Source organism: Ochlerotatus camptorhynchus, unplaced genomic scaffold, assembly GCF_037179485.1.
Source record: "Ochlerotatus camptorhynchus isolate MF236.1 unplaced genomic scaffold, CSIRO-AGI_Acam_v1.1 ptg000055l, whole genome shotgun sequence".
In the NCBI taxonomy this organism is placed as follows: Eukaryota; Metazoa; Arthropoda; class Insecta; order Diptera; family Culicidae; genus Ochlerotatus; species Ochlerotatus camptorhynchus.
Genome location: NW_027040545.1, coordinates 1,250,124 through 1,277,945, shown reverse-complemented (window position 1 = coordinate 1,277,945; position 27,822 = coordinate 1,250,124). Strand labels below are relative to the sequence as shown.

The following is a 27,822-nucleotide window of genomic DNA, read 5'->3' as shown; positions in this document are numbered from 1 at the left end:
TTCCGTCGAGAAAGTTTTGCGGATGTTTACGCTGGCTTGGGTCTGGCTGCTCGGGGTATGTTTCAGTTTAGAGTTACTCAAATGGGAACCGTGTCGTCTTCTCTATCTCCACTCCACCGTCTGTTGTCCCCAAGGCGCGTTGCGGTGTCGAATTTCAACTCATCCGGAAAGAGGTTGCGAACTTTATCGATTTTGTTTTCGCCACCAGTTCCAGTGGCGCCTGGCTGTGCAATCAGAGAAGAGTACCCACCAAGGGTTACCGTGCCTTTTTAGGTCAAGGTTAATGAAGATTTATCGGTAGGCTTAAAGTTAACGTAAATTCCATCGTCTACCAGAGGGGGAAATGTTGAGTAATCACCTTTCTGCCTTATCGATCGCTGGTCATTGTAAGGAACAGTTCTCAGAAGATGGATTTTCCTTTCATGGACTAGCACTTCTCCGAATTCAGGATGATCCCCATCAGCTGGCTGTCAAGTCGCACATTTCTCACGAATCTTAGAACGAAATCAAACTTTGCACAACCAGAAATCAAATCGCACTTCAATGCACACAGAACTGAATCATAAAACACTGGAAAATCAATCGCACAGAAAGCTTGATGATAATATTTTCCGTCAAAATTTCTTCTCGCTACTATTCTTCACTCCCTGTCACACAAACACCCCTCAGCAGTAGTAAGCAGGCGACGACCTCTTGTTCTTCTTCACCACGCGCGCGACCGCGAGGTGGGACGGAGGAAAACAGCAAGCGTTGACTTGCGAAAAAAAAAAAAAATAGAAAGCCCGTCGCCGTAGGTTTAAAAGGAAAAACTCATCAAATTAGCATCAAACACTTGAAAATTGTTCGCCGAACACCGAAATCGGAACTAGTTCTACCGTTCCCAGAAGCCTGAACTGGAGCACCGAAAAAAGGGGGATGATAATTTGATAATTTACACGCTCGTCGACACAAATCTCGGTCTTTACAAACAAAAGGGAAATTGTGCACAGTTCGCGTAACATACACTTACACACACACGCATTCGAGATTGCGTTGTATTTTTTTTTCGTTTTACTCTTGGCTGGCGTGTAGTACAACCACATCGGTGCAGGGTGGAAAGGACGTCACACATACACACGCAGGCACACAGAGGAGCATACGATACGAAAGGGAATTTTCCAAGATGGCGTCGACGGATTTTGACAGCCAGGATGAGGATTCGCCCTGCTGAGTGCTCGGGGGGTCAGTTTTGGTGGTGTTTCTGCACTGCTCATGCGCTGACACCGTCGTCGTCGTTGGTCAGTGAAATTGAGTTACGAAAGGGGGTTGGTGAACTCAGATAGGGTATGGACGGTGTATTCCTGCTGGAGGGAGAGGAAGCGAACCGATGCCGTATGTGAGTGACTATTGGGAATGGGTGCACAACGATGGTGGCATAAAGTAAGAAATCGATTTTTAGCAGTTATATAGGGTGACATAAAGATTCCGTTTGACGGGTATGTGGTGTAGTCTACAGGGGTGGAATGCGATGATTGCAGGGTTGCGTTTGATTGACATACCTTTGTATGAGGCTTTATTTTTTTATTTGTGTGAAGAGAAACAGCATATGACCCATTCTAGGTGACGTGACACGCAGATTTCCGGCCCGTGATTATTCTTTTCGTTTAAAAATTATAATAATCTTAATAATATGGCAATGTTATGTACACCAATAGAAAGTTGACATTATTTACTTCGTTTTTCAATCAGTAGTTATGAATATAGTCACTAATAAATGCTACTAGCAGTAAAGCACTGTGTGACTTGACAAGCTTTGTGTAAAGAAAACTACAATGTAACGTAAACGACAGAAAATAAGAATTGTAGTTGAAAAGTTGCGGCTATGAACTGCATAGAATTGGACTTTGTTTACCATTTAATTCAACTGTATTTTCACATACTTTCGCGTATTTCGGCTACAATGTGCAGATATTATCAGTGTCATTCCCGCCTCTGGGAATGACACTGATTATTTTTTTGCTTACAAGTTTAATTAAAATTAGTGTAGAAACATTTATACTGAACAATGTAAAAACTGATTCTATGAAATAGTGCGGAATCTTAATTAGAACAATCTCATCATGTTACATTTCTTGAACATAAAACTTGTTGGATGACTATGCACACTGGGGCTGAATGGCATTTTTGTTGACAACAATCTTAGCACTCTATCCAAAGGTGGGAAAAACAGCTCATCTGGCTGAGCAAATCAGAACCATCCAGCTCACCAAAGGGAGCCGATTCTATTGAACAGCACTTCAGCTCACATTGAAATTATAAAAATTTTGACACACATTCAAAATCGGAAAAGAAATAAGTGTGTTTGGTGACCCTAAACCAATAGAGCAATATATGTAAGCTTAAAGCTACATCAAATCGTAAAAGTAGTTTGAACCAATAAATTCGTAGCTCACAACATGGCTCTACTTTTCAATTGCAAACGCCACTAACGCAACAACTGAACAACCAAAATGCACGCAAAATGTGACAACAACATATCAGTCAAAGCCCAAAATGTATGCGAGAGATCTACACATCCGGATCCGTAGCTGAACGTGAAGAATCGAGAGACAAAAAGATCCGAAGAGCTGGATGGATCCGAGAGCTAAACAGCTCGCAGTGAATCATTCGGGTCGATGATTCGGATCCGGAGCTGAGCTGTGAGGTGGAGAGTTGCATGTCACTTTTCGGTAATTTGCTTTTTGGGCTGTTTACCCTTATGCTAGTTTACTAGCCCAACCAGCGTGAATTTCAGTTGTTCCTGAAATCTCATGCTGGTAGATGCTGACGCCCTGTTTACGTTATGCTGGTTACTTTTTAGTACAGTTCTAGTACACTAGCGCAAATAAATCAGCTCATATAAAAACACCGCATTAGACTTGCGATATCAGTGAGCTGGTGAGTTGCGGTTCCCAAAAAAAAAAAGAACCACGGGTCATCAGCTCACTTTAGTGAATCGGGTCTCATAGGTCAGAACAGCTCGGGAGTGGATCGCCCATATCTAACTCTATCCATGCATGTTTTAGGTTTGGTGTCTTGGGAAAAGTTTTTCAGGTGGATAAGGGCAATCCTTTGACTTCATTAGTTTAGTTCTTCATCACACCTTTCAGATGGTGCTCAGCTCTATTTGTTATCAACATAGAATGCTTCTTAACAGTGCAATCTGATCTCAGCCTACTGATAATGACATATTTGACAATTTTGGTACATTCCACCCGGAGAAACATTCCCAGTCTAATAAACAAATACTATATACGATCGTTAACGCGAATGGTAGAATTGGTCAGCACATGTTTTGGATGATACCACGAATACATCGTTACACATTACACGTTACGAATAGAGTGCATGAACTGACATTACGCTGCTTTTACTGTATTTGTTTATTTTTGTGTCCATAAACATTACAAGAGATTTTCGACATGATTGAGGTGCATCCTCTTGGATGTAATATTAAAATTTATTGTGGTGTTTTGATTAGAGCCCGAAACCGAGGCGAGATAGAACACTGCCTTACTCTAGAGTATAGTCCTTCTTTAAATCATGAGCAGTTCCTTGGGAGTATTTGCATAGTATAAAGTTCTTTTAAACTCTGTGTGAAAATTTTCTGAATAAAATTTTGTCCCTCTTATTTCAATTAGACCGTTTGTCCATCTAAGCTCAATTCGCCCTTTTGTCCCTCTACGATCAATTCGACCTTTTGTCCATTCGACATTTTCTTCTTCTAAGTTCAAATCGACCTTTTGTGCATCCGTCCTTTTGTCCATCAACCTTTTGTCTTTCGACATTTTATCTTTCGGCCTTTTGTTTTTCGACCTTTCGTCTTTCAACCTTTGTTCTTTCGACCCTTCCTTTAGTCCTTCGACCTGTTGTTTTTACTTTTTGTTATAAATTCGTCGTAGACATACATAAACAACCATTCCATAGCAAAACGATATAGTGGTTCTCCGAATTTCGTAACAATTGATACTTTTGTTCCTTATCGCAAAATATAAGACTTGTATTTTTTTTTATTATTATGTCATTAGGGTGACCATTTCCATTAGCGTGGTCCAAAAAATCGTTTTTTAATGACTTTAATATAACCACTTTATTTATAACTAACATAGTCACATATGCTTATTTTTTAGTCGCATCGGAATATTGGGCGAAAACCCAAAACTTGATAACTTCAAAAAATATAACAAAAAAAAAAACTGCATCTCGGTTTTTTTTTATATGTTATGGAAATAACCCTAAATTGTATTTTAGATTTTATTTTTCTAAACAGTATATTTAATTACCTTTCATTTGATATTTTGATCTTTGAAATCGGCCCAGTGGTTCAAAAGTTATGAATTTTTGTGGAAAGTCATTTTTGAGAAAAATCGATTTTTTAACCCCCCTGAGAACCACTATATCGTTTTGCTGTGGAATAGCTGCATACATTGTTGTATCTTAATCTACGATTTTCAAATAAAATTCAATACCTCAAAATTCAACAATTTTCAATATCCTAAAATTAAAAAGAAAGAGAGAGAGAGAGAGAGAGAGAGAAAGCTAGGTTGAAAACAACAGAACATTTATTTTTCGATGTAACTGTGTCTAATAATTTTGAAACCGATTAACATGGAACGGTTTGACATTGCTTACAAGAAAAGATCTTCCTTTTGGCGTGATTGATAATTTGATTTCAAGCAATTTTGCTGAAGCAATTAAAATTCTATCTCATCAACAAATCATTCTATGTACATTTTTCGAAATTTAGTGGCTCTGAAAAGACAAATGTTTTTGCTCTTCCTTTTTTAATTCGATATAATTTCGAGAACCACTTTCAAATTCACTCGTAAGCTGGCAAAATAAATGGAGTGAAGGGAGTTTGGGACGATGGTTATACTCGATCATCCCTAAGGTGTCGAAGAGTCCTTGGTTCAAGGGGTTGGAGGTGGGTAGAGACTTCATTAGTATGATGTCTCACCTCATGTCCAATCACTATTCATTAAACGCTCACTTGTTCCGTGTTGGGCTGGGGAATAGCAATCTCTGTGAATGTGGACAAGGTTACCAAGACGCCGATCACATTATTTGGTCTTATGCTGAGCATCGTGGAGTCAGATCCGAGCATTGTACAGCTCAGATCTGACTCCACGATGCTCAGCACAAGACCAAATAATGTGATCGGCGTCTTGGTAACCTCGAGGTAGATAACCTAATGTTCCAGTTCGGGATGTTTTGGCTAGACGCGATCTGGAGTTTATTAAACTTTTATATGTTTTCCTGAAGCATATTAACCTTAGATTATAAGTTTGATTAACTTTGTGTTTAGTTTTTGTTTTGTTAGTGTGGGTTTTTTTTTAATGTTTGTTTAAGTAATAATTTTTGGGCTACAAAATGGTGAGTTGACAACCTGGAAGGAGCGGAATACCTAGCCCTGGTCCTCACAAGTTCCTACTTCACGCCTCCTCGAGTCATATGATAACAAAAGACTACCAGCTGAAACATGGACACAGCTGGTTGGCGTAGCCTGGGCAATGTTGCCAGTCCGGCAATAGCAAAGTGAAGAGGTGCGACGCGAACACTGGCGCGGTAACCATAGTACGGTGATAGAGGAAATGCTTCACCAAACCTGAGCGTCTGCTCCCCATGGAGGTGCGGCTCAAAACGGCGTCTGTTCTCCATGTTAAGAGCGGCTGATCACCGTCCTAGTGCCAGCGTGGGACTCTAAACAGACCTGTGCACGATGGTCCCCCGGCGAGACAGGGGGTTGGGGCAGGCCCAACAAGCCGCCCTGGGAAAAAAAAAACAAAGTTGCAAATACCGAAGAAAGAAATACGGATCGGAACAATCGGCACAGACCTACGCGACGAAATAAGGACTACGATTGGAAACTCGGAACATGGAACTGCAAATCGCTCGGCTTCCCGGGTTGCGATAGGTTAATCTATGACGAACTTCAACCACGCAACTTCGAAGTCGTAGCACTGCAGGAACTTTGCTGGACGGGACAAAAGGTATGGAAAAGCGGGCATCGAGCGGCTACTTTCTACCAGAGCTGTGGCACCACCAACGAGCTGGGAACCGGCTTTGTAGTGCTGGGTAAGATGCACCAACGCATGATTGGTTGGCAGCCGATCAACGCGAGGATGTGCAAGTTGAATGATTAAGGGCCGTTTCTTCAACTACAGCATCATCAACGTGCACTGCCCACACGAAGGGAGACCCGACGACGAGAAAGAAGCGTTCTATGCGCAGCTGGAGCAGGTGTACGACGGCTGTTCGCAACGGGACGTCAAAATTTTCATCGGCGACATGAACGCTCAGGTAGGACGGGAGGCAGCCTGCATGCCGTATCGAACGACAACGGCCAACGATGCGTGAACTTTGCAGCCTCCCGGGGTATGGTAGTTCGAAGTACCTTTTTCCCCCACAAGGATATCCACAAAGCCACCTGGAGATCACCTGACCAACACACAGAAAACCAAATCGATCACGTTCTAATCGACGGGAAATTCTTCTCCGACATTATCAACGTCCGCACGTACCGCAGTGCGAACATAGATTCGGACCACTACCTAGTTGCAGTATGCATGCGCTCAAAACTCTCGACGGTGCATAACACACGTCGAAGTCGAACGCCACGACCCAACATTGAGCAACTACGGGACACCGGAGTTGCCCAGGACTACGCGCAGCAGCTGGAAGTTGCACTACCCACGGAAGAGCAGCTTGGCGCAGCTTCTCTTGAAGATGGCTGGAGGGACATCCGTTCAGCCATAGGTAGTACTGCTGCAGTGGCACTAGATACTGCAATCCCGGACCGAAGAAATGACTGGTTTGACGGCGAATGCAAACTGTTAGTAGAGGAGAAGAATTCAGCACGGGCGAGAATGCTGCAACACCGCACGAGATTGAATGTGGAGCGATACAGACAAGCGCGGAACAGACAAAACTCGGTTTTCCGAAGGAAGAAGTGTCAGCAGGAAGACCGAGATCGCGAGGCGATGGAAAATCTGTACCGCGTAAACGACACACGGAAGTTCTACGAGAAGCTAAATAGTTCGCGCAAAGGCTACGTGCCGCAAGCCGATATGTGCAAGGACTTGGACGGTAACCTTCTCACGAACGAGTGTGAGGTGATTGAGAGGTGGAAGCAGTACTATGACGAGCACCTCAACGGTGAAGCAGCAGAAAACGAAGGTGGCACGGCAACAGATCTTGGAGCACGCGCAGAAGACGACAGGCTACCGGCCCCTGATCTTCAAGAAGTTGAGGAGGAGATCGGTCGGCTGAAGAACAACAAAGCAACTAGTGTAGATCAACTACCAAGTGAGCTATTGAAATACGGTGGTGAAGCACTGGCTAGAGCGCTGCACTGAGTAATTGCCAAGATTTGGGAGGAGGAGATATTACCGGAGGAGTGGATGGAAGGTGTCGTATGCCCAATCTACAAAAAGGGCGACAAGTTGGATTGCTGCAACTACCGCGCGATCACACTGCTGAGCGCCGCCTACAAGGTACTCTCCCAAATTCTATGCCGCCGTCTGTCACCATATGCAAGAGAGTTCGTGGGGCAATACCAGGCGGGATTCATGGGTGCCCGCGCTACCACGGACCAAATTGTCGCGATTCGGCAGGTTCTGCAGAAATGCCGCGAATACAACGTGCCCACACATCATTTGTTCATCGATTTCAAATCCGCATACGACACAATCGATCGAGATCAGCTATGGCAGATTATGCACGAGTACGGATTTCCGGATAAACTGACGCGATTGGTCAAGGCGACGATGGATCGAGTGATGTGCGTTGTTCGAGTATCGGGGACACTCTCGAGTCCCTTTGAATCTCGAAGGGGGTTACGGCAGGGTGATGGACTTTCGTGTCTGCTGTTCAACATCGCGTTAGAAGGTGTGATCAGAAGAGCTGGGATAGACACGAGTGGCACGATATTCAGGAAGTCCATACAGCTCCTTGGTTTCGCCGATGACATTGACATTATGACACGGAACTTTGAGATGATGGCGGAAACGTACATCAGACTGAAGGCTGAAGCTAGACGGATTGGACTTGCCATCAACGCATCAAAGACAAAATACATGAAAGCAAGAGGTTCTAGGGAAGACAATGTTAGCCTCCCACCCCGAGTTCAGATTGACGGTGACGAAATAGAGGTGGTCGATGAGTTCGTGTATTTGGGCTCACTGGTGACCGCCAAAAATGATACCAGCAGAGAAATTCAAAGACGCATTATGGCAGGGAATCGTGCCTACTTTGGACTCCGGAGGACGCCGCACGAAGTTGACTGTCTACAAGACGCTGATTAGACCGGTGGTCCTTTACGACCACGAGACCTGAACTATGCTTGGTGTTTTCGTACGGAAGGTGTTGCGTACCATCTACGGTGGAGTGGCAGATGGATGACGAAACGTGGAGGAGGCGAATGAACCACGAATTGCACCAGCTGCTGGGAAAACCATCCATCGTCCACATTGCAAAAATTGGGCGACTACGGTGGGCTGGGCACGTCGTAAGAATGCCGCACGACGACCCAGTGAAAATGGTTCTAGAAAGCGACCCAACAGGAACAAGAAGAAGAGGCGCGCAGCGGGCAAGGTGGATCGACCAAGTAGAAGGTGACCTGCGGACCCTTCGCAGACTACGAGGCTGGCGAACTGTGGCCATGGATCGAGTAGAGTGGAGACGACTTCTTCGGACAGCAGAGGACAACAAGGCCTTAGCCTGATTGGTAAGGTAAGTTCAGTAATAATTTTATAATTACACTGCGGATACCAAATTGTAGTTCATGTTTTAGGAAAAATGAAATATTTGTATCGTAAATCATAACTCAAACCTCCTTCTCCCTCTTCCCATCCATAAAACTGTAAATCTCTACTAACCTCGAGACGACCGCGAGTAATCGGTTGAATTCCTTTAACTCTAGATTTAAGACATTAATTATGTATAACGCAAATGATAACTTGGCTCTGTAAAGTTTATTCGATGAAGTAATGAAATTGGATTGTTAGCGGAATGCTTGAATAAAACAGCAAAAAAGGTTATCTTCCATTTAATTCCACTTAATAAATTTTGATATCCATGACGTAAATGACGTAAATACGTATTTCGACTACAATGTGCAGTCTTCATCAGTGTCATTCCCACTAAAGAACTTATCAAAATCTAACCCCCTTAAGTACTCATCTCATAGGTAAAAAAGTCAAGATCACAGGTATAAAATTGAAACTACAATGTGTTGAATCGGAACCTACCTAACTAATAAAAATCAAAGATTTAAGTACGAACTGCAGATTTTGAAGGTTTTTGAGAATTGCTAGATGTTGTTTTACGAAAGTTATGATGTCTTTTGTGTAAATACAATCCATTTCCATAGGACACTTTTCTCCAAAAGGAGCAAACATGAACAAAAGTTTTACGCATACTCTGAAAGTACATGAATTAACTAACAAAACCTATGGAACATTAATTATCTCCCTTGATGAGAAAAGCAACATGTGAATGATAAACAATATTGATTGTTTTTTACACAAAAACTGTAATAACTTTCGTAAAACAACATCTAGCAATTTAAACGCGCATCAAAATATGTCTTTTCATGCACTTGAAGTCCTTCGAAGATATTCCACTAAGGCATTCATCAGGACTATCATTCTATGCATATTTTTTTTTCCTATATTTAGTTATGATGGTTCTGAAAAAACCAGTTCTTTAGAATGCGTTAAGCTTTTGCTCATATCTGCTCCTTTTGGAGAAAAGTGTCCTACGGAATTTATTTCTTCAGTAAAGGTGCTGAATTATCTATATCTTTGTAGAAGCCAGTATTCCACTTAATCTTAAAGGTAAAAAGTTAAGCATTTTAATTTTTAATGAAGAGGACCACCCTAGCCACTTCTTATGCTAAAAGGAAGATCTTTTCATGAAGACAATATCTTCTCTGGAGAGCATGATTTTCGAGATAAAATGAAATCTACCATTCGTACAGCATTAGTAGATAAATTAGATTATTTCATTCCTAGTTCTTTGAATCTTTGCTCAAACGTAGGTTTGAACAGTAAAGGGTCTTAGATAATGTTTTCCATGGAATTAGTTTTCACACGGTATTTAAATGGATTTAAATTGGATTTTTGACAGCGATTTGATTAGTTCTGAAAATTACAGCGAAAGCATAGCAATTTTATGACTGTGTTAGTGAAATGATGTGTACGTACGCGTTAATACTAGCGCTCGCAAAAGTAATTTTATAAAAGGATATTAAAATTATCAAGGTACATAAGTGCATCTACGTGCTTAATACAATTTAAATAGAGTGGCAGGTTATTGGTAAAAAGAGCTGCTCTTAGACGTTATTCCAAATACCGTACGTTTTCGTTACGTGAGCATTACTATGTAAGAGACTGAACACCGCTTACAAGACTACCAGTCGGCTTTGCTTCAGCCGTTATCACCGACGCATCCAGCGAAATCTGAAGATGAGCCCGAAGTCATTTCGGAAGGCCTCCCTTGGACCACGATTTTCAATTGCGAAGTTGTTTCCAAACCCTCGAATGTGTGTCAGCTTTTTGCCGAGAAGGCGAGCACTTTCTGTGATGAAGTCGTTTCTGATGGTCTTGTTAATCAAGCTGCCAGAAATGTTCCTATGGTGGAAGATACTTGGGCCACGCTGTCACTGACTAGGGGAGTGTTTCCGTCCGTATGGAAAACTGCCGTTATGTTTCCCGTGCATAAGATAAGCGATCGGAAAGAGTTAACAACTATCGTGGATTCTCGTCATTGTGTGCCATCTCTAAACTGTTCGAGCTAGTGGTGATGAATCCGCTGCTGTCTCACTGCAAGCAACACCTGAGTGATGATCTACATGGATTTATCTCAGGTAGGTCAACCACCACTAATATTTTGTGCTTTACGTCATACGTTACTGAAAGTCTAACTGAAAGAGTACAAACAGAAGTTATCTACACCGATTTATCTGCGGCCTTCGATAAGATCCACCACGCTATAACGATAGCTAAATTGAATAGACTCAGCATTAGTGGTGGTATTCTACGCTGGATCAATTCCTACCTTGTCGATCGCTAGTTGACGGTTTCAGTTGGTGGATTCCAATCTAACGAGTTTTTGGCCACATCTGGAATTCCTCAAGGTATATATACTTTAACGATATTATCCACGTACACAGGGTTCGTCGGCTATCCTACGCCGATGAACTTAAAATTTACCTACGGATCTCATCTATCGAACTAGACACCTTCATGGCTTTGTCAAATCAAATCGAATGATCGTTAATCCTGAAAAATGCTCTGTAATCTCTTTCGTTCGGATTCATCGACCACTCGTCTTCGATTACAAGCTTCAAGGTATCGTTATTCAGCGCGTGGACCATGTGAAGGACTTTGGAGTTGTTCTGGATACTCAACTAACGTTCAAGGATCATGTTTCTTACGTCGTTGAGAAGACATCCAGGACTTTGGGATTCATCTTCCGTGTCGCCAAGGATTCTACCAGTATGTACTATTTAAAATCATTTTATTGCTTTGGTCCGTTCAAAGCTCGAATACTGTTCTGCTGTTTGGCATCTGCACTATCTTAACGGTTCGGAGAGGATTGAATCTGTTCAACGTCACTTCATTCGTTTTGCTCTCAGCTTCCTCGGCGTGATCCGTTCCTGTTACCGAGTTACAGAAGTCGAAGTCAGTTAATTCATTTGGAAACTCTTCAGTCACGCAGGAACATCGCTAGGGCTATGGTTGTAGCGGACCATTGCATGGAAGAATCAACTGACCTGCTATTCTTGAGTCGGTTGACTCGAACGCTCGTCCCAGGGCACTTCGAAATAATGCGATGCTTGGGATACCTTTCCGACGAACAAATTATGGACATAGTGCTTTGATCGGTGTACAATGAGTAGCTTCCGTTTTCGATTTCGACCTATCCCAACAAACTATCCGCCGAAAGTAGTATCGCGCTTCTCTCTAGTTTATACGATTGATTATTATGTAAATGTATTTGTTTATGACTATTGTTTTGTTGTTGTTGTTGTGCCTTTTACTAAAATCTACTGCTAGTTTAAACATCATTATGACCTATGCTGTCTGTTGGTGGTCTGAATTAATAAATGAGAAATTTCCCTTCTCGGAAAGTTCATTAGTTTAAAAACCTGATTTAACTTGATCATTATCATGTTAAACAATGCTCATGGTTAGAGTGCATGCGGAAAAAAAACATAAATCGAACATTAGAACTTTCCGTTTGATTGCATCAAGTTAACTTTTACTTTTCAATTCCTTGCTCATGAATATTTAAAATCACCGTGATTCGTCAAATCGTTGCAACTCTGCTTTAAACACCGCTCTGATTCAAAATTCATGAATCCCTCTGAAATTCCGATTTTTCATTCCCCTCGCTTACTTTGTCGTTTTTCTTTCGTCCCAGGCGATTTCATCGTTTCCAAACAACCCATGCTAGCCGAAGCCTACTTGCCAATCTGCCGTGCTGACGCACCACCGATGATGATGTTTCGATATTTGATTCCCACCCCTCTGCTACTTAGCTGTTGTTTTATTATTCAACAACGTACATTCACACAAGCAGGCAACAGGTACACTTTTCTTCTTACCTTGTCCTCAGCTTCCTCGGCTCGTTCCTCGGCTTCGATGACCCTTTGCTCGAGCTCCGAGAGCTGTAAGTAGACCGGAAGGGGAAAGGGAGAAAGAGATTAATTGAAATTGTTGTGTGCTTTATCATGGAAGAGATTGCTTTGGCGAAAATTGGAAAGGGGTGGTTGGTTTGGTTAGGAAGGATCTCCCGAAAAAAAAACATCGTGCGTTACGAAGCGTGGATGTGTCTTGGCTATCCAGGAAGAACACACGGCCGATTGAATCAATACAAATTTGAGCTTCGTTCACTCAAATTCGCAAGAATGTATAGGTTACTCATAGACTAAGTAAAGTTTTCCGAGATTTTCCAGGAAAAAACTCCTAGACTGAGTAAAATTTTCGTCGATTTTCCTTATGTTCGAGCAGATATTCACGGAAAAGCGAGCAACATTTTACTCAGTTTATGAGCATCCTACGTTTTGAGTGAAAAACCACTCAACTTTGCGCCGATCTCATCGTCCGTGTAGGATGGTTGAAAATGCTTTAATAGTATGCCATGACGTACTCAACCTTTTTCTATCATAGAAATTTACGTCAGTTCTTAACGGATTTCGATGAAACAGGTTTCGATCAAAAATTAATGATAATCGAAGGTCAAATGAAATACTTAACAACTTTTAAGGAACTTAAAGAAACATTCTAAAATATTAAAAATTCACGGCGAACGAGATTAGCTTAGAGGGAGAGTCGCTTTTACTCAGATATATGAGAAATTTCTATAAACTTAGGCTACTCAGCGCTGAAATTTGTCGTTGCACTGAAAGCGATCTGTGACGATGTTAAAAATTATTTTGTAAAAATCGCGTGAAGTGTTTCAATGACACACTGAAAACGAATCTTACTAAGATTGCTCATTCGTATGGGGAAATTTCTAAAAGCATGGGTCACTTAGCGCAAGAGTAACGATTTTAGAAATTTCTCCATCCGTAAATCCGTGAGTAAAATTGACTCACTCTCTGAGTAAGATTCGTTTTCAGTGTGTCATTGAAATACTTCACGCGATATTGACAAAATTAGTTTTAACATCGTCACTGCAAGAAATGACACTCAAAAAAAAAAGATCTTCGTCAAAATATTATTCAGTTTTTCGTCAATGACAAACATTCACCTTGTAACAAAAAGTGTAATTAGGCAGTTAAAGAGAAAGAAGCTTGTTCACTTTAACGGCTCTATAAAATCGTTTTTCATAATTCTTTTAATTTCATTACAAATTTAGCTAATAACAACAACTGCACATGTCCGTCACAGACAAGATTGTCACTTGAAGATGACTTTTAGCTTGAATGTGCGACCTAAGCTGTATTGTCAATATCACCGTGTATGATTACAGCAGTAGCGCTGAGTAAGCTACGTTTTAACAAATTTCTCATACAACTGAGTAAAAGCGGCTCTCTCTCTGAGCTAGTCTCATCGGTCGTGAACTTTTCTATGTTTTATCGAATTCTCCAACCACATTGAATCTCGTTCCGCTAGTGTTCGCTAGATGGCTTCGCATTTTCCCCACCAATACATACACAAACTAAGCAGGCGAATCTCTGTAACGCATCGTTCGCTTGTAGCTATGTCCTAGCATGCGAACATCAAAACGGGTGGAGTGGTGGTGCTGATGGCATAAAAGCATCCCAATAAAAATCCGAAGCAATCGTTTATTCGTTCGTTGCCGTTCGCACTTTCAAATCACAGCATCGTACATAGCAGGCTATGACGACGATGCACCTATAAACATAAATTCCCAATCGGTCGGCTGCTAGGAGACAGACAGGTCAGCCGGGTGGATGGTTTTGATGATTTTTTTCCCTTTCAAATTCAAATAGGAGGATTAGATTTTGACTCCGAATTCGTTTTAGGGAGGATGGAATGCATCCCCTAGGGGTGAAAGGGTAGCGAAATTTATAGATATAGTCTATTTTAGAGGGCATAAACGACAAACGAAGGAAAAAAATGTCATCATTGTCGATCATCACCATTTGCCTTAAGCTTTCGTGCCTTGCACTAGGATTTTGTTTTAAAGAGAAGGGTGACATTCAGTTTCACGGTTTGAATGTGCAGCGGAAATCCAGACTAAGTAGAAGACAGTAGTGTCCCATTAGGAAGATTTCTCGCATAAAATAATAGACCTGTTATGCGGTTGAGATTGGGGGCGTAGAGCAAAGCGCGATATTTATGATAAAAATAAGCGGAATGGGATGGTGATGACTGCAATTAGTGCTAATTAAAATTTTGTTCTCATTAGCTTTTGTTGTACACAACGTCGTCGTTGTCGCCGGATCCAATGACTTGCTCAAGCGAAGCGTTTTTAACCACGGTCCTTGGCGACGGCGACGCTCAATCCTTTAGCTATGTTGATGGCCTTAGCGAAGGAGAGAGTCTGTTCGTCGTCGAGCTCTTTATTGTTGAGCGCTGGGCGGCGGTTGGAGGTGTAGGATTTAGTTCCGGCAATCTGAGACCGTTTAGGACCCGAGATTAGTGGAAATGATTTAATAAAGTCTCCTCGAGGTGCTCTGCAAGTGGAGTCGAATTCGACGCTTTGGAGAGCTAGGAAGGAGAACTAATGAAGGCGGAAGGGTAGAAGCAGTTGGCGGGATAGAAGACTCGCACAATCAAGTGCATCGCAGTAGTCGTCGTCGTCGTCGGGTTCTAATTGCTATGGTGATGGCGATAATCTGGGGCAAGCGGGTCGAAAGTGGGAAATTTGTGACAACTTTTCGCCAGGAATGTTGATATTTGTGTTATGAGGACGTGAAGTAGGAGGGAGATAAGAAGAGGTTGTAAGTTTACTGGCGTTTGATTACAAGCAGGACAAGTGTTTTGGGCTGGAATTCATTGTATTCTTTAGATCTGTTTAATCATGGCGAAACTACGTTTTTAAACAATGACGTCAAACGTCAATTTCTCGCGAATAAAAACACACTTTCGTAAACAAACTACATCAGCTGGTAGAGGAAACATTTCCCTAGCTGATGGTGTTCCTAGTTTGCATGTGTGAGCTTTTGTTCGCGAGGAATCGGTAGTTAAAGCGACTACTAACAAGACGCAATTTCACCCTTGTGAAATGTTGATGAAGAAATGTCTTCAGTATGAACGCAGTTGAATCAATGGGAAGACAATTTTAACAGTGCAGATGTTTTGAAGGCATTTCAAATTCCAGTTCAAGTCAAGTTTGATCAGATATGCAAAGCAATGTCAAAAGTAGACGATCGGAGACTCCTCAAACATTTAAAGAATCTTCCCAACCTACTTTTGAAATCTAGATCATCGTGAGAAATGGAATTGCTTGGCAATGGCTTTAAATTTATTTTTTTCAAGATTTACATAGAGTTATTTAAGTAGCATCTTAAAAATTGTAGTTATCATAGTTTCTTAATTTTTAAGGTGAAATCATATAAAAAATGGCGATGTTTAGGTTATTTTTTTATCCGATCTGATAGAAGCATTTTGGTAAATACATTTTCTTAAATTATGTAGAGCATCGGAATTTCACAAAATTCCCATGAATGCTTTGTTTGAAGTTCAAGGAGTCCTTGCAGTTCTTAGTGATCTGGAAGTTATCCAGCTCTTTCAGTCGTAGAGTTCTTAATGTTTGCTAGAGGTCTAAAGATTGCTTGAGTTCGAGAAGATCCTGTAGAACTGAGAGTTGTCGAGAACCAGAATTTCTCGGAATTAGTGTTTCTGGAGCTTTAAAAGATTCGGGAATTCTATGGGTTCAGCCAGGGAATTGTCAAATCCACACTAGCTACCGAATCGATCAAACTTTGCATAATGTAAAACTCATCTCATCTCAGGAACCTCAAGAACTGTAAGAACTAAATTATGCAACTGGGTTTGGTCCTTGGTTTGGACTCTTGAGCAAATTCACCGCAAATACCGAAAAAATTAGCGAATTTCTGATTTGATCTCTCATCAAAATTTGCAAAATTGTCCGCTAGGGACAGTAAACCAAGTTTGTGCTGGAATTCAGCCATTTGAACTCGCACCTAATTTTATTATTATTATTTAGCTTTATTTAGGAGGCTTTCAGCCTTAGGCTGGTTCGCCTCTAAACACCTAATTTTTCAAAATTGCTAAAGATGTTCAAAAAATGTGCGAAAAGAAAAATTTCAAACATGTTACTAACAGTTGATGTTTTTTTTTTAATTCTGGTCAATTTATAAGTGTCCATTATGCTTAATATAGGAAAAGTCATCATGTTTCATCATATCACAAGTTTGAAAATCTTTAAAAAGCGCCTTTTTGCAATTGAAGTTTTTAACATATTTTTTTGACCAAAATTTGTGATTTTTTTACAGTGTGTAAAAGGCAATCCAGACTTTTTACAACTTTTTCACAAACGTCATTTAAATTGAGGGGGTTAGAAGGAAAGGGGTGTAAGTGACTTTCATCAATTCTTTTCATCGACTTTCTCTTTCGTTAATAATTCAGCTGCAAACACATTTCTTGATTCGTGTGCCATTCTGGATGCTAGATGAGAACTTCCTCTATCTAACTCTGGGCAGAAATAGCGCAAAATCTGTTTATAAAGCTGTGGCTATTAAAAGAGAAAATCTATGAAGAGAATCGATTAAAGTGACTAACGCCCCTTTCCTTCTAACCCCAATTCGATGAGCCATTTTCGTGAATACGCCCTTTTGAAAAATTGGGCGCAGTCAAAATGGCCGAATTCCAGCACAACCTTGCTTTATTGCTCCTAGCGAACAATTTTGCAAAGTGTTATGAGAGGTCAAATTGGAAATTTGTTAATTTTTCCGCTATTTGGCGTTGATTTGCTCAAGAGTCCTTAGGTTTGGTCCAGTTGAATCATTTAGTTCCTACAGTCCGTGATGTTCCTGCAGTTCTACAGTTCTTGTAGTCTTAGAGTTCCAGAATTTCTTGAAGTTCACAGGTTCTGAGCATTTCCGGATATCGAACAGTTCTGCAAAAATGCTTAGAGATTACTTGTGCATCGATAAAAATTACTTTAGTTCTGAGAGATGCTTGAAGCTTAAAAAGCCCTCAGACTTCTCCAGTGCTGTAAATTCTCAAAATCATTTGAACATTTTTGATAAAAATGAGAAAAGTAGCTATTCGCTATCAAATGGGTGATATCAGTTGCTTAGCCATTTTACGAAGGCATGGATCATTCTCATTTGAGAAACGCTATATAACATTGACCCGACAACAACACGACATTGGGTCGACATCGACCTTAAATTAACCTTACATTTATCCAACATCGGGTCGACTTGTCTGTTCGGGACAATTTTGCTGGGTTTCTTCCATACTCCACTGTCGTATATCAAATGATAGTGAGTGAATCAATTTACAGTCACAATGAGCTTCGAATGATAAAGGGGCTTTTCAAATTATGGTCATGTCAGAATTCGTTTACACAGAATTGATTGAATGGTTGTATTGTTTCATCTTCAATCGAATGATATGAAAATTTACAGCACTGGTACTACTAACATTTCCTTTTCTCGAAATTTTCAAGTGTTTATCAGAAGATTCGAGAGTTTTGAGAGTTCTTGCAGTTAATTTCGATTTTATTGTCGTGCAAATTTTGCAAACTATTAATGTATTGAATTTTCTGAATGTTTCAGAATTCAGTGCAGTTCTGAAAGGTTTTGTATTCCTGATTTCCGGGAATTCCATTGTGTTTTTACTTGAGTTTTCAAAGCTTGCTGAAGTTCCAGGAGTTCGTAATGTTTCAGGAGTTATACAGTTCTAATAATCATTGAGTTCCAGATTTTTTAGGAGTTCTAGCCACTGCTGAAGATCGACAGGATCCTAAACGATGGTTGGTAGCATTGGAAGCAGACTTTTATTGCAAATACGATGTAAAGGTGAATATAATAATGGCATATTTTTCTGGGCCGTTGATATCTTAAAAACGTATCTGAGAGACGTGACGTGAATTTTTGAACTGTTGAAAATCTTCAGAACAATATCTGACCATCCTCAAGTCTTGAAAAAATATCCAAAGGACTTTATGGAGATCTTTGATCATTTCCTGGTCGACCTAATATCTTCAGACCATTTTATGATCAACCTGAAATCTTGAAAATATATCCATAGGACTTTATGGGAATCCCTGATCAACTCAAGGGCTTCGGAATCATTCTTGGTCAACCTGATATATTCAGAGAATATCTAAGAAACGATACATGAATTTATGGACTGTTGAAGATCTTGTGAACATAATCTGCCCATTCTCAAGTCATGATAAAATATCCAAAAGACAACTGTCATTGGAAAAAATCTTGGTCAACCTGATATTTAAAAAAAAATATACATGAGAGGCGTGAAAATTGTTGGACTGTTGAATATTTTCAGAATAATATTTAACCAACCTGAAGCCTTGAAAACATATCCAATGGACTTTATGAGGATCTCTTATCAACTGAATGGCTTCGGAATTATTCTTGGTCAACCTGAAATCTTTAGAAAAATATCTGAGAGACGTGACTTGAATTGTTGGACTGTTGAAGATCTTCAGAAAAATATCAGACCGTCCTCAAGTCTTGATAAAATATCCAAAGGACTTTATGGTCAACTGAAGATCTTTGGAAATATTTTTAGTAAACTTGATATCTTTAAAAAATAAACCTGATAGGCGTGACTTAAATTATTGGACTGCAGAAGATGTTCAGAACAATATCTGATCAACCTGAAGTCTTGAATATATATCCAAAGGACTTTATAGAGATTGTTGATCAACTGAAGAACTTTGGTGGGTTCTGTTCGCTCTTTTTCATCATGCATAAATAGATGCAGATTTGAATTATTGTTGAAGTTGAAGTTAATATCAAAACCTACAAAAGCTTCATACAGTATTTTCGGGAATTCTGTTGATGAAACAGGTTAGAGTCTGACCATCTAAGAAGATGCTGTCTTTGGCAAAGTTGTTCAGATAACCAAAGCCTTTTGAATGGTGGGTGGACGGGTTCATAATTCTACCACTACGCGGAGCTAGTGTGCAGGTGAAGTTCAAGTTTATGCTATAAGTCAACACGAGGAGCATGATACTTTAATACGTAAAATTTTAGTTCTAACAACGTTTTCAAATTTTCCAAAGCTCAACGCGGAGTCGCACCCCCTGATAAAAACCACATTAACTTTTCTTCTACCAAAAGAAGCGTGTCTTAGGAATTCATGCACAAATATATTGAAATTTTTTTTCAACTTTAAACCATCTTTACTTGCTTCTAAAATGCTTATCACACTGCATCTAAACTCATCCAACTAGTAGCTAGTTTCGGTTAAAAAAAGCACCAACCTATGTGACAGTGACGTTTATTTTTTTTCCCTTCCGTAAAGGCATTTGATTTGAATTTCAAATTTCCACTGCCACTTCACCGCACAAGACCGGAATGGGAAGATCGAAGCGAGCTTCGTCTGAATGTTGCAAACCTACCGAGAAAGAAGGGGCCCAGCCAGCAACAAACTAAAAAGGTTAATTCAATAAGAGTTGTAATTTAATGTGCAGAAAACCGACGAACCGACACGGGAGCGAGCGTCCGGAGGAAATTGAATCTGAAAAGTTGGTGGAAAACAGATTTTCCTGCCCTTGTTGAAGCAGGGAGGCAGAAGCCTCAAGAAATGTTTCACTCCTAATTTTTGACGTTTCAAACCTAAGCAAGCGTTGACCACCTTGTATGGGGGAGCTGAAATCTGCAATTTATGACCGGTATTGGGGAAAAGGGGGAGGCAGCTCTGCGTTGGATGGGTCATTTTCTGGCTGGTTTCGCATCGCTTTGGTTGGAATGGTATTTTCCGGCAGACTTTAGCTGGAATTGTTTACCCAAACCGCAATCGTTTCCAGTGAGAGCAGCTACATCCTGGAAGGCACAGGTCGGGCGAGATTTCGTCGAAAGTGAAAATCTCTATTATGATAAATGTTTTTGACGTTGGCCGGAGCCGGAAAATTTTGAAGCTGCTCTGGTTCCCATGCCAACAGCAACGCCTGCTGCGCACGGGATGAGCGCGTGTTGCGAAACAGTTTCTCGAGACTTTTGACGATGATGGATGGAGTAAATCGGTGGAAGGAAAATTTGTAACAACATAACAATGATGAAAACAAATCCCGGGCTTCCCATTCATGGGAGTTTGCAAAGGATCCAATTTTCCACAGGTAAACAAACAACAGGAAAATATCGTATAACAACAGCGAAGGGCAGAGCGGGAAAAAATATCCAGAGATTTCGCTGTAGTGCATCAAGATAACAAAGAAGGAAGTCTGCTCCGGGGGTGAGTGTGTGCGATAAGGCACATGAAAGTAACCCATCATTGGGGGATGATGATGAGAGATGAGAGATGAAAGGCAGTTTGCCGTTAAAAAAATGAATTCTCGTTGAGTTTTTATTATTGTTGTTGTATGGAAAACAAACTTGAAGGGAATTGAAAACAAACAATGGCGGAAGGGTTCATCTTTTTTTTTCACCAGCTAATGGAAAATATGATTGGATTGGGCTTATCAATAATTGATTGCTGTTGGGAGCTTGATTTCTTACTGATCGTAATTTTTTTTTTCAAATTAAGCATTTTTGTTTACTATAAATGATTAATTCTTCAGACAATGAGTAGAAGCCACTCATGCAAACAAATGACCAAAAATGCCCATCCCCCGTCATATGGAAACAGCAGGCTACTGCGCGACACCATGGCCATTCATTTCGATTGCCCGCTTGGGGCGCTGCTGTATGATAATAACTATGCGATGAAAGGCAGCCATTATCAGTAACGAATTCCTAGAAAAAAAAGCTTATTTTTTCAATTGTTGTGCCGTGCCGTCAACAAAACAAACAGCTCCCACCTTCCCACCTGGGGAAAGGTGTGTAATTTGGTCTAATATATGCGAAAGAATAAATAAGGCGAAGAACAACAGGAATCGGGGCCGACTACTTTTCTAGAGGGGAGCCAAACAAACAAAGAGAAACCTGCGAAAAAAAATGCTAGCGGAAGGAAAAATTACTCCGTTATTAATCAGGACAGACTTTGCTTTTCCCCTTGTATTCAACAAACACTGTTTGGAAGGAAAGATTCCACCTGAGAGTGCTTGGCTTTGCTCTATTGACAATTGAAAAAGTTGGATCCTGTCATATTCTCGGCAACAGTCGTCGTTGCGAAGATTGAGGAGATGACCCCGCTGAGACGGTTGAGTGGAGAAATGAGTAGAACGCAGCAGGCCACGAGCGAGGGGGTGAAATATAAGTGGCGATTTAGCGTAATCAACGCAATGGTTATAGGCCAGCCAAAATGCGTAAATGGACAAATTATTCATCTCGTTAGGGGCACTTTGTGGTAGTTGGTTTCCTTTGATAAAAATCCACCAAAAATCAATGCAGGCAAACGGACTTTGTGCCATTCAGCTTCAACCGCCTCGCTGTCAATTTGATCTCATTTCGTGTGTCCGTTACTTTGAGCAACCAAAATCAACATCATCAAATTCTCATATTCATGAACTTGCCAAGCAATTGTTACTATGATTCTCCCACGCTGCAAGCCGAGTCAAAAAAAAAACCTGTAGGAAGAATTGTGCTCCACGCACTCAGTAGGCGTAAAAAGTAAATTTCCAACAGAATGAAATAATTCATTTTTCCAGACCTCTGACTTTCTTATCCCGCTGTCTGTTTTTCTACCACCGAGGAAATTTGCTCAATTTTCCTTTCAGTTCGGCGGCGTGTGGGCGATGAACAAGCATCGTTAGCTGAAGATCGCCTGAGGGCGGGCTTCACGAAAATTCTGTTAAAATGTGCTCCAAAAGGACTACTCTGAAAAGCTTCAGGGGAAAACAGCGATGAAATTTTGCGGGAAACCTAAATGTATTTTTCATAATCAAATAACTATCAACTTGCAAAAGAAAATGCAAGGCAAACATACATTTTTTTTCCCGGAATTCAACCCTTAGAAGAAAAAATCCATCTTCAAAATCACCCGGTGACGACAACTTAAACCTCTGAAATATTTCCCCGGTGGCGAAATTCGTATGATGCTTGACTGTTGGAGAAATACAGCCAACTGAGTCGCAGCAATAATGGTCTCCGTTCCCTTTCACCAACGTTGCCATCCTCGTCAACGTTTTATTGAAATAGGACGAAGAAAAACGCGCCACCACCAAGAGCTCATGGGTGGAAAATGTAAATAGACATCTTTGCCGCTTCACTTCTGGAGATGACAAAAGATAAACATTGCCGCCGGCGGCGTTGGCCATGGCCTCCTTCCCTGTCGATGATACGGTAGTCATTCTGTTCCGTGGCGGAGGTTATCTGGGTCGAATATAATGATCTCGATACCCCGAACCACCGAGGAGGCGGCTGGTGGTACTGAGTCGGTTTCCTTAGAAACCTGTCTAAAACCGGCCTGCTTCGTTCGTTTGCTTCTCGGTAGGTAAATTAATACTGTCATCAGGAAGGAATGGGATGAAAATGGGATAACGGCGGCATTGTATCACATCGGGTAATGATGTAATGGGGTAATAAAGTGAACGGAAATGAAACGTCGTTTACGTTTCATGAATTGGATCACCTGTTTCGAGAACGGGATTCTTTGTAGGTTGAACAATGTGACAAAGATGGAAGTCGATTGAATGGGTAGGATTTCTGAATTGATCGACGTTTGAATAATGTGCGAGTTGAGGCTCAAAATTAGCAATCTAATGGCATGGAAAATATACGATCGTGCTGTTCTACTAAAATTCATAATAGGACTTCAGAAGCTATAGAGGAACTCTAGAAATACGAACACAATTGAAGGCATTCTCAGTAATGTAAACTTAGCCTTATGCTGGAATTCAGCCATTTTGACTAACGCCTTATTTTTCGAAAATGGCATATTCTTCGATATTATTCAATGAATCATAGGTTGCAAATGCTCATTTCTGCTAAAAAAATGTTTTTCGGAATAATGAAACCAAAAGATGATATGATCATTTGTAAGTTAGAAGAAGAGGTTTTTTTTCCTTGTTGGGTATATTCATCACTGCGACCATTACTTTGATCTATTGTGATATATTCCCCGTTTCTATATTGCTTTATCAGTATGTCGTATCACCATTTTGTGAAGCGACCGACATAGACTGACCAAAAACCTTTTCCCAGCCAGGTATTACATTTCAATTGAAATGTACTATTTGACTGGGATCTGCATTCCAAATATCAAAGGGTTCTGCCAGCCCCTTATCCAGAAAAATACGCCTTTTATTGAAGATTGCTGGACAAGAGCATAGCAGGTGTTCAGGCCTTTCAGGGTCTTCCTTTTCTATGCCACAGAATCGACACATATCCTCTTGAAGTTTTCCTATTAATTTCAAGTGCTATTTACATGGACAATGTCCTGTTATCAAACCAGTATAGACACTGAGATCTTTCTTTGATGATTCAAGAATTTGGCTAGTAATTGAAATGTTCGGAATTATGAACCGTTTCGATTGCCTAGCAATGGAAGTGCCTGTTCCAATTGGTCTCCACTTTATTTTTTTCCATTTCTTGATCTCCGTTTTTAGAGAACAAGTAGAAACTCCCCAGAATGGTTCAGGTCCTATGAATTGTTGAGGTGATCCTAGCCTGGCTAACGTGTCGGTTTTTTTCATTCCCTTCAATTCCACAGCGGCCAGGAACCCAATATAGCTTTACTTGGTTTTGACATGCCAATTTCTGAAGTGACATTGCAAATTCCCATACGATTTTTTTTAACTAATTCGTTTATTATGAAGGCTCAATCGCGTTAGCTTTACGGAGCCATTGTTCATTGTTCTTTGTTTGTAACTAAGTTCGCCTAATTCTATGTCTAGTAGGAGTTGGGCCGAATACTCGAGGCTTACTCGAGGTTACATTGTCGAAGGATAGGATCAGGGGAGGAGCTTGGGAGTAAGATTTCGTTGTCTCATCCGAGCGTTGTCACCAGTATAAACGGTAGTGCGGTTCTAGTTTCGTCTGGAGTTCGACCGGCTATGGTGACCAGTGGGCGACGATGAGACTCATCGAGACAAAAGACAAAGGAATTAAATTCTTATACTAGACATTTGAAGAAACACATAAATCGACTGCATATAGAAGATATCGCGAGTTCCCAACACGTCTCTGATAGGAACATAGGGTTGTCTGCCTTGGGCCTCAAGGGTATTCAAAAGTCGCTCTCTGGCGGCGTCATTATTCGTACATTGCCAAACTGCGTGATTGATGTCATCGTAACCGTTTCCACACCGACAGAATATAGGAGTTTTGAATTGCATGTTGCTGATTTTAAAGCATTTAATGCTGCTATCAGACATAATTCAGATATTCGAATGTGTGTAATTTCTGCGCAAGCACATTTCAGAGCATTCAAGAATTTTCTTGAATTTCTGCTTGGAACACGGTAGGCCAGTAACCCATAGATATTGAGATATCTATCCCTGGAAGTACGGAAGTACGTTGTTCGTTGAACCCGTTAAGCGCTCCTTTCAGCTTAAAATTGGATAAATTGATGCAACGGAAGCAGATAACGTAGATCATCTAGTGCCATACTCGGTGTGCTGGTCATTGCCCCAGTTATTATGAGAGTAGCAAGTCTTTGCAGTCCCCCCAATGTTTGTAAAATATGTAACACATGCTATATAAAAACTAAATACGATATCAACAGAAATACCCTAAGCTACAATATGGAACCAATGTTTCTATTTGGGAAAAAGCGCAGCGAGTAAATTTAATCTTTATATTATACTATCAAAGTTACCCGCATTATCAAAGATACCCCGTTTTACGGTAAACCAAATGTCTGGAAAAGTTTGCGTAGTTGGTTGAGCAGGTAGGTACTGTTCGGTTTCCTTAAATTCCGCTTGGTTTTCAGCGCTGCAACCAAGGCTGAACCTCCATATTTCAGTATTTAACGTAAATACACTAACCAGGACCAGGAGCCGTCCCGAGATGTTCGGTATGATTCTGGCTACCGCGTTGATGGCCTTCGCTGTCTTCTCGTAGGCGTATTCTACGTGGCTATTGAAGCCAAACGGTCTAGTGCTTCTAGTGCTCCCCAATGGTAAATTCTGACCGCTACAGCGCTTTAAATTTACTAATCAATACCACCTCGCTTTTGTTGTGGGCTATCTGCAGCTTCGCTCCATGCTTTAGGTTTCCAATCATAATTGTCTGTTACCGTAAGACGACGTCGTCCGCAAAGCAAACGATCTCAACTCGTTTGGATAGCTTCAGCGTTAGACCGCCGTTTTAAAGCACGTTCCAGAGCGTTGGACCAAGGATGGAGCCTTGTGAAATTCCCACCGTGATCCTAGTCGATCTCTGTCCCATATTTGGATCGTAGATCAGAACCCGGTTCTTTGACGAGGCTCGGTAGCTCAGTGGTTACCGTTTCTGCTTACTGAGCAGAAGGTCGGGAGTTCAATCCCAGGCCCGTCCCCTTCCTTGCAATTTTTCACTTTGCCTTATTCTATACCCACTAGATCTTAATGAAAAACAAATTCTTCTTTAACACCGATCGCATCACTTACCACAGTGTGGGTCCTGATCTAAAAATAGAAATTGGATGAGTGCGCGTGCGTGTGTGTGTGTGTGTGTGTGTGTGTGTGTGTCTGTGTGTGTGTGTGTTTGTGTATTATAATCGCTCTACCAAAAAACGATCCCTGCGTGTGCGTGAAACTTTTCTCCACATCCAACATCCCAGTGATTTCTCGTGGAAGTGCAGAGGATTTCTCGGTTTCCTTCACAGCGAGTACCACGTCAACACATTCCTTCCCATTCCCTAGTTGACCTGCATTCGGACACGGCCGGCGCTGGTATTGCTAAATATTAGATCTCCAGTTCTTATACATTGAGGATGAATGTTAGTCCCAAAACATCATCTGTTGGTTCTCTGTGTAATTGCAGCTGATCTGGTAATAACAGAGCAGCAACTGTGGGCGGTCAATCTGATTTTTTTTTTTTAGATCAGAACCCTGTTCTGGAAGTAGCGTCGACCTCCCAGCTGGAGCTGTTGAACGCATTCTTGACGTCGATCGTTATCACAGTTTAATATCGATCTCCTCTCCACTTCTGTTTTGACGCCTTAACGGCACTCTAGAATTGGTTTCTTTAATTTTTAAAAATATATCGGTTTTTATACATCATCTGAAAGAGCTTCGTGTTCTGAGAACAGCGATATTTTTTTCGAAAACATACACTTTCATCTCGATTTTTAAATCAATATTTAAAGCAAAATAATAACTTCACTGTTTGATACTAAACTAACAGACTGACAGCTCGCTCCCATGCAAACTGCCACCGAGGGGCCCTAAGGTGGTAATTTTTGCAAATGTAATCATACTTATTTAAAATAGTTTCAGTGTACCAAAATTGATGAAATTTTGGATTTGGGTTCTATTTTTAATGTAGATTACGAATATGCATTTACCTCAATACCCTTAAAGAACCCAATTGCATCTACTTTTGCTCTTCCTTTTCGAAATTCGAACTACCGCTCCGACAATTCTTGCTCACAATCCGCGCATTTCGGCAGCCTGTTTAAGATGATCCTCTCCAAGAGTTTTCCGAGTGTATCCAGCAGGCACTGCTACGAGTTGTTCGTTGGTGACTTTGTCGTTATCTCCCTCTCCGTCTCCGTACGATGTAGTTGGCCAGGTGGTTGGATCGTGCTTCGAGAAAAGTCCTTCCACGATGACTTTCAGGTTCTCTAAGCACATCACGACACAGAGTGCGTCGTTGACAGCAGCGTCAGCGTCTCGACCCAGCTGCAGTTGACAGTTTGACTTGCTCTGCTTTATCTCTCGTTTATATGCTCAGAGCATTCCTCTACGTTCCTTTCTGTCTGCTTCTGTTCTTGTTCTCTGAACACGTCTTCTGGCTCTGAGGCAACTAGCGCGGATGGTGCTAATTGCCTCGTTTCAGCAGTTCTTGCAAATTTTCGTCCTCTGTACTGCCACAGGATTCCGTTGGCCGATGCCATATCGGATTGCCTGATGGTCACTATGGGTATATCCTTCACACACTTTCCAATTCATGTTTTTCACCAGCGACGGATTGCAGTCCACATAAAGTGACGTCGATAATGGATTCCCGACAATCTCTGCGAAAAGTGCTGGTGGTGCCTTTATTGAACAGCCGAATTTCCAGCTTCGCCAGAGCTTCCAGAAGAATGTGCCCTCTTGTGTTGATACATCTGTCTCCCCACTCCACTGCCTAAGCATTGA

At 41.1% G+C, this 27,822-nt stretch overlaps 1 protein-coding gene across 11 annotated transcripts in view; it reads right to left on the bottom strand.

The window, feature by feature from the left end:
• Positions 1 to 27,822, bottom strand: part of LOC135717368 (uncharacterized protein CG43867) — a 546,523-nt gene that overhangs the window by 85,876 nt on the left and 432,825 nt on the right. For 10 of the 11 annotated variants that reach the window (XM_065239411.1, XM_065239416.1, XM_065239414.1 and 7 more), the window contains one exon: positions 12,629 to 12,691. In XM_065239411.1, coding sequence (XP_065095483.1) covers positions 12,629 to 12,691 — 63 coding nt within the window. Of the gene's footprint in view, positions 1 to 358; positions 970 to 12,628; positions 12,692 to 27,822 lie in introns of those variants that run through there. The other variant, XM_065239424.1, reaches the window with a different exon arrangement.